The 10,942-nt window shown below is 36.9% G+C and overlaps 1 protein-coding gene across 1 annotated transcript; it reads right to left on the bottom strand.

Moving 5' to 3' along the window:
• Nucleotides 1-10,514, bottom strand: LOC106881397 (uncharacterized). The gene is made up of 3 exons (XM_014931774.3): nucleotides 10,252-10,514; nucleotides 4,039-4,400; nucleotides 1-409 (listed from the first exon to the last, which is right to left on the bottom strand). The coding sequence occupies exons 2-3, from the start codon at nucleotides 4,384-4,386 to the stop codon at nucleotides 71-73; spliced, it is 687 nt and encodes a 228-aa protein (XP_014787260.1). The 5' UTR covers nucleotides 4,387-4,400; nucleotides 10,252-10,514; the 3' UTR covers nucleotides 1-70.
• Between the last annotated feature and the right edge of the window lie 428 nt (nucleotides 10,515-10,942).

The raw sequence follows: 10,942 nt of genomic DNA, 5'->3' as shown, positions 1-10,942 counted from the left end.
TATTGTTATTGTAATTTTAATATCATCAAACATTCAAAAATATCATATTCAAAATTGTAATCAAACATTTTCAATGATTCTGTACAAAAAGGACAATTTTCAGAAAATATTCATGCCACCGAAGGTCTTCTGTTAACTCTGGGTGGAACGCTGTGCCTATTATATTCTTCTGCTTCACTGCTACAATTGTGTCAGATTTTTCTTTTGATGAATGTGGAAGAACAGCAAGGGTAGAGACTTCAGGGCTGTTTACTTTGACAACTGCAGGAGCACGGATAAAGACACCTTCAAAATAACTAGGTGTATTTTCTTTGAGAAGACTTTTATCCACAATTTTCACCTTCCCTTGGAAACTGTTCACTTGACGGCCAAAATAGTTACGAGAAACCACAATATCAAGTCCACCAATCTGAAAATATATAAACGAATTGTTGCTATTATTATTATTATTATTATTGTTCAGTAGTTTTATTTTTATAACGTGCTTTCACTTCACTACCAAGCGCAGCTCTCTGTGCCTTGGGTATGTGCTGTGGTTTGCTGTGGTGCTCTTATGGTTACTGTATTGAAAGTGTTTTGCGTAGGATGTGTGCAGTGCCCAGTAGTGCAATTTTCTGTATGTTATATATATTTGTAAGTCCTGGTGTTTTTGTTATGTATTTGTCTGAATATTTTTTTATTATACCTAAGACACCTACTATGATAGGAATTGTTTCTGTTTTTAGATTCCACATTCGAGTTACCTCTATTTCCAGGTCTTTGTACCATAACCCATTGGGTCACAACCACTCCAAGTTGAAATGTCAATGCACAACGGGAAAGAAAAAGATACTATTTTGAACTTCATGCAATACAATTTTTAACTAACACAGTTCTCCTGCCTTTGGTGTGACAACATAAATATGATCAAAACTTTCTTCTTTGAAAACACTCAAATGGCCTTCAACTGTTTTACCTCACATTTTCCTTTGCCATTCTTTGTTACTTCTGTTCCAAGTGAAAAACATGGGTACTTCAGCATAGTACTGCATCAGGGCATTTACCATTATCCTTACTGTTATTATTATTATTATTATTATTATTATTATTATTATTATTATTATTATTATTATTGAGTGAGAGAGCAGCACATGCCATCAAAGTGACAATGGGGTACAAATGTACGAAGCCCAATATACCCTGACTACCCGTCTGATAAGGGTACACCAGGCACATGCATCACAACCATATGATGCACAACATAGTGATCCCATATCAAGATAAACAGTGCACCACCTTGCAGGTGGAGCCAAGTTAGAATTATCTTCTGGTCAAGTAGCCCATCCCACTCAAAAGGTTCCTGAATAAGGGTTGTTTAATGATGATGAATGAAACACTCATGTTTCCAGAGATGAATTATTCAAACTCCAAAGAATTCCTTTCAACACATGGCTGTGATACTCCCCCACTACTTCTGCTAGTAATCAGAGATGAACATATTGCCAACCACCAAGAGACATGCTCAACTGATTTAAGGTCAAACAACTGACAAGCAAATCTGTGGTATTGAGCAGAATATTTGTTGCAACCCATTTTTCACACCAAGACAAGACATTCTTCTTCCTCTTCTTTTTTTTTTTTGTTTATTATTATTCCAATTCTGAGAATACACTTGTAAAAAAAAAAAAAAGAAAGAAAAAAAAGAAGAAAAAAAAAGGTAATGTAAAAGGAGAAAGGGCTCTATACCCCTTTCTTATTTTTTCTGACCAGGCTCCCGTGGTTTTATGGGTTTTTCCACGTGTAACCTTTCCTTTTTCGAAACGCCCCCCCCCCCCCACCTTTGGGAGTTCTACTTATTTATTTATCTATTTATTCATTATATCTTTCTCCGTTTTCTTCCTCTGTTTAGACGAACTTTCCTTCCCTTTTCGGACAAAACCTTCTGTAACCTTCGTCCTGTCTTTGTCCTTATATGTTCTTAATTGATATTAGCCCTTGTGGCCAATTAAACGAATTAATTATTATTATTATTATTATTATTATTATTATTATTAAAACAATGAGTTGGCAGAGTTGTTAGTGTACTAGGAAAAATACATAGCACGATTTTGCCCGCCTTTATGTTCTGAGTTCAAATTCCATCAAGGTCAACTTTGCTTTTCATCCTTTTGAGGTCAAGAAAGTAAACATCAGTTGATGTAATTAGCTTACCCACTCCCCTGAAATTGCTGGCCTTGTGCCAAAATTTGAAACCATTTTTATTTTTATTATTAAGGGTAGTGAGCTGACAGAATGGTTAGCACACCAAACAAAGTGCTTAACTGTGTTTTGTCCATCTTTAGGTTCTGAGTTCAAAATCCACTAAAGCTGTCTTTGCCTTTTATCCTTTCAGGGTCAATAAAATAAGTACCAATCATTGATGTAATCGACTAGCCCCCTCCCACAAATTTTCAGGCTTTGTGCCTTTAGTAGAAAGGATTATTATCATTATTATCATTATTATTATTATTATTATTTCATTTACGCACAACAGATTAGACTGTGAGAAAAATTCCCAACATCAGGCTACAACAAGTAACCTTAGATGCCAAGAACCTTCCTAAGTATCCTAGCTGTCCCTAATAATACTGTTTACTGGAGCTGAACTAAACTAGGTCTTATGCCTATTTCCTCTATCCACCAGTTCAAACCTTTAGGAATAGTTCCTAATGCACCTATAACTACAGGGATACATTTTACCCGCAATTTTCACAGCCTCTGTAACTCAATGGCTAAGTTCTGGTTCTTTGCTATTTTCTCTATACCTCTCGTATTAACTTTGTTCCTCATTCGGAACTGTTAAGTCAATTACTTGGCACTTTCTATCCTCTTTGCTTACTACTACTAAATTTAGTAGTAGTAGCTTCTATTACTCTGTCCGTCCGAATGTTAAAGTTCCACAATATCTTATATTTCTTACTTTCTAGGTTCAAGTTCATACCACTTATCAGTATGTTCAAATCTTAGCTTTCTACATAATTCCCAGTGGATTATTGTCTCTATTATTATCATTATAATTTCACATACGCACAACAGATTAAACTGTTGAAAAAGAAAATTTCCTAACATCGGGCTACAACAAGTATAATTATTATTAGTATTATTATACGTTTGGCTTTTGCTTTGTATTTGGACAAGTTGACTCCAAGCCTCGCCCAGAGACCTCAAGAGACAACAAGTTAAAAGTTCAAGTCTGTATTATGGCTACGGTACCATATATTTGGTTTTGCACAGACTATTTTTCTAAAGAGTGTCTGTCAAAACATAAGAAAATTAAAAGTTTGTTTTAAAAGTAATTTGATAATAAGATGATAATGTGATCTTAACATGACAGTAAAAGATGTTTGCTATAATGTACATTTAAAAGTACTTTTGACAATGTTCACAGATTAAAATGCTTTTGGAATTACACAGCATAGATGCACTCATGGCTGTGTGGTTAAGAAGCTTGCTTAGGAATTTTTATATCCTGCTACAGGTTGGTATAGATAAATTAATACTGCGGAGGTTTAATCAATGTGTTCACGCAACGTACTTCGCAAGACTACCAAAACGCTCTCCCTGACTATTCCGAACTATAACAATTTGTAAGAGTCCGGCTAGTCCATTCTCCAATCTGCCAGGGGTGCCACAACATCTCCCCCTTTGAGATTGACTTCTGTTGGAAGTTAATGTTATTATTTTTATTTCTTTATCTTTCTTTCATCACAGAAACCGTGTGGTTAGAGGTTCAGTCCCACTATATGAATGTTGTCAAATTATGTTCTATATCATAGCCAGAGATTAAACAAGACCTTTTAAGTGAAAATAGAAGATAGAAACTGGAGAAACCTGTCATGAGTGTTGAGCATATGACAGCTGAAAGGAAAATCTGATTCCACCTTTTCTTTGCAACCCTCCAAACTGTAGAGGAACCAAAACTAAATCCTCTAAGATATTTAGTTCAATAAATAAATTTCTTCAACTCCATTACTATACATTCTGATTTATACAACAAGAAATCAAACATCAACAGCTTACCAAAGACTGTCCGCCAATTTTCTGTTTCTCTGACTGATTTGCTAACATGATCAGGCCAGCGCAAGTTCCCCACACAATGTGTTTTTCATCTTTGATCCAGTCTTGTAGAGCATCAGCCATTTTGTTGCGTGTGATGAAGAGACCCATTGTAGTACTTTCACCTCCAGGAATGATCAAACCACAAAGTTTGGAAAGCAGATCTTCAACTTTGCGTACAGAATAAATTTTTAGCATAGCTTCAATTCCCATAAGTTGTGCAGCTTTTATCAGAGCAGCCTTATGTTCAGAAAAGCCACCCTGAATTTCAAGAATTCCAACATGTAATTGCTCTTCACACAGCCCGTCCATATTTGATTGATTTGCTAAATGGAATATAAAGAAGTCATCATTTATTTATTGCTGAAACGAATGTTATTATCTTCAAATTTTCATCAAAAACAATTTAGATAGATAAAAATTCTAGATATTAATAAAGAGCATGAATACAGTTCTATATTTAAGGAATTATATATTTGAGGAATTATTTACATTAGACGGATATTTGTCCTCATCTTGTTTGTTGTTAACACAACGTTTTGGCTGATATACCCTCCAGCCTTCATCAGGTGTCTTAGGGAAATTTCGAACCTGGGGTTCTCATTCCTAAGGTATTTTTCAATGTTATTATTATTATTATTATTATTATTATTATTATTATTATTATTCAGGTCACTGCCTGGAATCAAACTTGGAATCTTGGGGTTAGTAGCTGTGCTCTTAACCACTATGCCATATGCCCATGGGCAATTATGGAATGAATGATTCACCTGCAGACTTTTTTCTCTTCCCCAAGATGAAAATGTAGCTCAAAGGTCATCGCTTTAACACTATTGTCGAAATCCAGAGTGAATCACAGATGGTCCTCAACTCACAGAAAACGACTTCCAGGACAGATTCCAAAAGTGGCAGAACCACTGGGACTGCTGTATTGCTGCACAAGGTGACTATTTTGAAGAAAATGATGTTAAAACTTAGGTAAATAAGTTATTTTTTATTAAACATAACTAGTGTGGGAACCTTCGTGTCAAAATTATAACAAGATCTAGTTACACAACTTATTGGCTCGAGATAAAAGGATGAAATTATACAGATAAATAACATTGTTTGAAAGCAGAAAAAAACCCAAAATAGCATGAGATGAATAGTGTTAGGTGATTGCAAGCCAAGGTCCAACTTTAATAAATACTTGACTTATCAATGAAATTAATTTATGGTTCAGGTTAATTGAACAGAGTATAGAGTTAGAGTTTCTTCAGTCATTGTAACAAGAGAGCAAGTACTTTTAAATATACATGTTTGAGTTGCCTTGGTAAAGACAAAAGTGGGTTTCAATAGTGTCAGAACTAAAATGGGGAGTAGTTTTCAGCTTAAATACATTGGTGATGGATAGTAGATTTTTCAAATCTAGTGCTAAATTTTTTTTTTGTCTTTTTTTTTTTTGACATGACTCAGCATTTTGAAGACAGTACAAACATTCATAAATATTTGCCAGAAAAAAAGGTCATAAAATAATCTGTTCTGTTTTAAGTGATTACATCACTCAGTATTCATTCAGAGAAATCTAGCAACAGTTAGAATAGTTCAGACTTTACTGATAAAGTCTAATAACACTAAAACATGTCCTGAATTATCCTGTATTTCCTAGATCATTACATTCTGTCTTTAATTAACTTTAATTACAATATTATCTTCTTTGACTTACTTAACTAGAATTAATCATTTAGATAATGGTTGTTTTTTCTCCTTTTTTAACCCTTTTGATACCAACCCAGCTGAAACCGCCTCTGGTTCTGTAGTACAAATGTCTTGTTTCCAAAAGTTCTGAATTAAAATCTTCCACCAAACCTTAGTCACAATTCCTGTTCCTAACACTAGCTGAATGATAACTAAGTTACTTTACTAAATTCTTTGTTATATTTAATCCTTTTGATACCAACCCAGCTGAAACCGCCTCTGGTTCTGTAGTACAAATGTCTTGTTTCCAAAAGTTCTGAATTAAAATCTTCCACCAAACCTTAGTCACAATTCCTGTTCCTAACACTAGCTGAATGATAACTAAGTTACTTTACTAAATTCTTTGTTATATTTAATCCTTTTGATACCAACCCAGCTGAAACCGCCTCTGGTTCTGTAGTACAAATGTCTTGTTTCCAAAAGTTCTGAATTAAAATCTTCCACCAAACCTTAGTCACAATTCCTGTTCCTAACACTAGCTGAATGATAACTAAGTTACTTTACTAAATTCTTTGTTATATTTAATCCTTTTGATACCAACCCAGCTGAAACCGCCTCTGGTTCTGTAGTACAAATGTCTTGTTTCCAAAAGTTCTGAATTAAAATCTTCCACCAAACCTTAGTCACAATTCATGTTCCTAACACTAGCTGAATGATATAACTAAGTTATTTTACTAAATTCTTTGTTATATTTAAAATTAATTGAAAGAAACAGAGTATCTCAACAGAAATATGGTAACAAAAGGGTTAAAGGTACAAAAAACAAAAAAATCTGCTGCATTCTTTCAGGACACACGGACCTGTTGGTAGTCGATAGCTTCCGCTATCTGGGCGACCAAGTTAGCAGTGGGGGTGGGTGCGCTGAAAGTGTAGCTGCTAGAATAAGAATAGCCTGGGCAAAGTTTAGAGAGCTCTTACCCCTGCTGGCGACAAAGGGACTCTCACTCAGAGTAAAAGGCAGACTGTATGACGCATGCGTACGAACAACCATGCTACATGGCAGTGAAACATGGGCTGTAACTGCTGAGGACATACGTAAGCTCGCAAGGAATGAAGCCAGTATGCTCCGTTGGATGTGTAATGTCAATGTGAATACCCGTCAGAGTGTAAGTATCTTGAGAGAAAAGCTGAACATTAGAAGCATCAGTTGTGGCGTGCAAGAGAGATGATTGCGCTGGTATGGACATGTGGTGAGAATGGAGGAGGATAGCTGCGTGAAAAAGTGCCACACCCTAACAGTTGAGGGAACCCGTGGAAGAGGTAGGCCCAGGAAGACATGGGCTGAGGTGGTGAGGCAAGACCTTCGTACATTGGGCCTCACCGAGGCGATGACTACGGACCGAGACCTTTGGAAATGTGCTGTGCATGAGAAGACCCGGCAAGCCAAGTAAGATCGTTGCCAGTGCCCCTGGACTGGTTCTTGTGCGGGTGGCACATGAGATGCACCATTTTGAGCGTGGCCGTTGCCAGTACCGCCTGACTGGCTCCTGTAGGATTTTCGAGCGAGATCGTTGCCAGTGCCCCTGGACTGGCTTGTGCGGGTGGCACATAAAAGACACCATTTCGAGCGTGGCCGTTTTCGTGCGGGTGACACGTAAAAGCACCCACTACACTCTCTGAGTGGTTGGCGTTAGGAAGGGCATCCAGCTGTAGAAACTCTGCCAAATCAGACTGGAGCCTGGTGTTGCCATCCGGTTTCACCAGTCCTCAGTCAAATCGTCCAACCCATGCTAGCATGGAAAGCGGACGTTAAACGATGATGATGATGATGATGATTAGTTTTGTGAATTCATTGGAACTTCATAAGCAGTCACCATCACCATCACTTTAAAACATCCACTTTTCCATGCTTTCAGGGAGTCAACTGGAATTTACTGAGGCAAATTTTCTACAGCTGGGTGCCCTTCCTGTTGTAAACCCTCGCCTTTTTCCAAGCAAGGTAATATTTTCCCCATTGCCAAACATGATTTTGCCGAATATTGTTTCTATGATAGTGACATTCACAACTATGTGGTGTCAAGAAGACACAATCACACACACACACTCTCTCTCTCACGCTCTCTGTTTGTTTATCCCCTCACCAATACTTGCTGTTGGTGTGTTTACATCCTCATAACTTAGTGGTTTGGCGAAAACAGACTGATAGAATAAATAGCAGGCTTAACAGAAAATAAGTACTGGGTTCGTTGCATCCAACTAGAAATTCTTCAAGGCACTGCCCCAGCATGGCCGCAGTCTAATGACTGAAACAAGTAAAAGATAAAAGAAAAAATACTCTTTTCCTTGCTTGCATGGGTCAGACAGAGTTTACTGAGGCAGATTTTCTACAAACAGATGCTCTTTCCTGTTGCCAGCCTTTACCTCTTTCTAAGCTTGGTAACATTCCCCCATGGCCAGACATGTTCATATAGAATATTGGAAATGAACGATCCTGCTTGTATCACAGTGACACTCATTTACAACTATCATGTCATGTCACGACATGGAGACACAAACATGCACACACACACAAATATATGTGCCAGGCTTCTTTCAGTTTCCGTCTACCAAATTCACTCACAAGGCTTTAGTAGACTCAAGGCTATAGTAGAAGACACATTCCCAAGATGCCATGCAATAGGACTGAACACGGAACCATGTGGTTGAGAAGCAAGCTTCCTACCACACAGCCATGCCTGCGATAGCAAATTGATAAAGATACATAAGAAAGAGTTTTACAAATTCATATTTCCACTGAGAATAGTGAAATACAATGCTTTTAGACCATTCTTAATGCCATGAGCCTGGAGATAAAGCATCAACTCTTAAAAACCCATTTCAATATTCACATTTTTATTTATTTAGAACTTTTGAAACAGTTTGCCAGACTTATAAACTCATCTTGTTTTAGCCAACAGGGGAGCCATGCAACCTGTTAGAAATAATATCAGGACCATTCTGTGGGAGACGTAGTGTAATGAATTTACAATGGACTATTACTAACTCAGTTGAAATCTCAAATGATACATTCCTATCCAGTGTGTCTGTCTGTCCACCAATTCAAATATTATTGAGCTCAATCATTATCTACATCCATTTCCTCCGACATTGGGGTCTTGATATGAAACTGAATGTATTCAATCAAGATTCTCTTCTTCAGTCTTTACTGTTGTGGGTTGCTCAAACTGGAATACTAGACTCCCCGTGGCATTACTCATAGAGTTACTGGACCATACAAACTCTTTTACCTTGACAAGGAATGACCATCAGAGGTGCTCTCGTACATATGTATTGAGAAAATACTCAATGATTAATTCGAAATGGAGCCCATATTTCACATCTGACTTAGACCTATTACTTGCTTTGCACAGGCGTGACCATCTTGATTTTTCCCTATCCCTAAGTAAACAGAAATTAATTATCTGATGTGTTCTTCCTTTAGTAGGAAGGCTAGCTGGCAGAAACGTTAGCACACCTGGCGAAATGCTTAGAGGTATTTCGTCTGCCGTTACGTCCTGAGCTCAAATTCCGCCGAGGTCGACTTTGCCTTTCATCCTTTCGGGGTCAATAAATTAAGCACCAGTTACGCACTGGGGTCGATGTAATCGACTTAATCCCTTTGCTTGTCCTTGTTTGTCCCCTCTATGTTTAGCCCCTTGTGGGCAACAAAGAAATAAGGGTGCTAGAAATAGTAGCAGCTATTTTTAGCAGGTCGAGCAATCACATACAAGGCTCTCTCGTTAATTACTACGATACGGCATAAGTCAGTTTGTGTGAACCTCGATGTCCTCCTCAAGAGGTCGCAATTTATATTCATAGAGTTTACAAAAATCGCGTGTTATTGAGCTCCAGGTCGGCCCAATGTGAACCGATCGAAAATTGTTACAGCCTTGATCATCCCATCCTTCTCTCAGTCGTTCCATATCTAACACGATCCAAAGTGTCCCTTCCATTTTAAGGTGGTATGGTGCAATTTGAAGGTGAATTTGTTATTATTTCTAGCACGAGCGACAATATACAGACTCCTTCATTTGACTCAAGATGGTAATATTTTGAAGATACAGAAAGTCATGTGTTTAGAACAAAAATTGAAACTCGCAAATTATATATCGACTCCAATACCTACAAATCAATACACGCGCGTGCGTGTGTGTGTGTGTGTTTACGTGTTGTGTGTACTCTTATATATATGCTTGCATTCATGTGTAGATATATGATTGTGGGTGTATTTAAATGAACGGGTTCAATCAAGGAATCTCAACCTTATGGGGATTACGTAATGTACAGAAAATCAATCATTTTCCACCCTTCAAAATAATCCACTTCAAAAACATACACATTACACGATAATTCACTTCGAAAATATAAACAGTGTGTAAACTTGCACTCTAGCTATGTTGTTAGTTAATTATATACAATAATAAAAGATTTGATGGTAAAATAATGTCACGGCCAACTTACACGTTATTTTCGTGGACGGAGACGACAGATCGTTGTTGATAGACACGGCATTTAGACTGAATGAATGACAACGATAGTAATCCCGCAATTAAGGAATGATATATAACAAATAAAATCCTGCCATGCATCGCTTTTAAGAAAATTAATATGTTCGTATTTTTATAAAGTAAAAGAGTTTTAAAGGTGATTTTTTTCTTATGAAACATTTTCTTAAAATGTAATTATTTTTATTTTTGGCAGTAAATTCTTAGGAAACAGAATCTACACAACATTTTCAATTTTTGGTTGAAATTGCTTTTGCGATTTTATCAATGCATAAAATTCCTCACATCCGAGATATTTAACCTCCAAATCACATCGTTTACTGAAATATCAAAAACGAATTTTTTTAATTATCGAAATTTAGCGAAGGACATTGTTATAACAAGGGATATGACTCTCATTTCTTGTCTGAATTATCTTTCTTCAATACTGTCAATTTTATCCTTGCTAAATGGTCTTGCATCTTTGTGAATATCCACACAGTATAAAGGTGTGAATAATAATGGTTTCAAATTTTGGCACAAGGCCAGCAATTTCGGCTGTAGCGGATGGCGAGGTTAAGTTGATTACATCGACTCCAGGAGTCGACAAGTATTTATTTTATCAACCCCGAATAGATGAAAGCACTTAAACCCATAAGGTGTGGATA

Source organism: Octopus bimaculoides, chromosome 24 (genome assembly GCF_046866305.1).
Source record: "Octopus bimaculoides isolate indiv1 chromosome 24, ASM4686630v1, whole genome shotgun sequence".
In the NCBI taxonomy this organism is placed as follows: Eukaryota; Metazoa; Mollusca; class Cephalopoda; order Octopoda; family Octopodidae; genus Octopus; species Octopus bimaculoides.
This window is presented reverse-complemented; position numbering and strand designations above follow the sequence as displayed.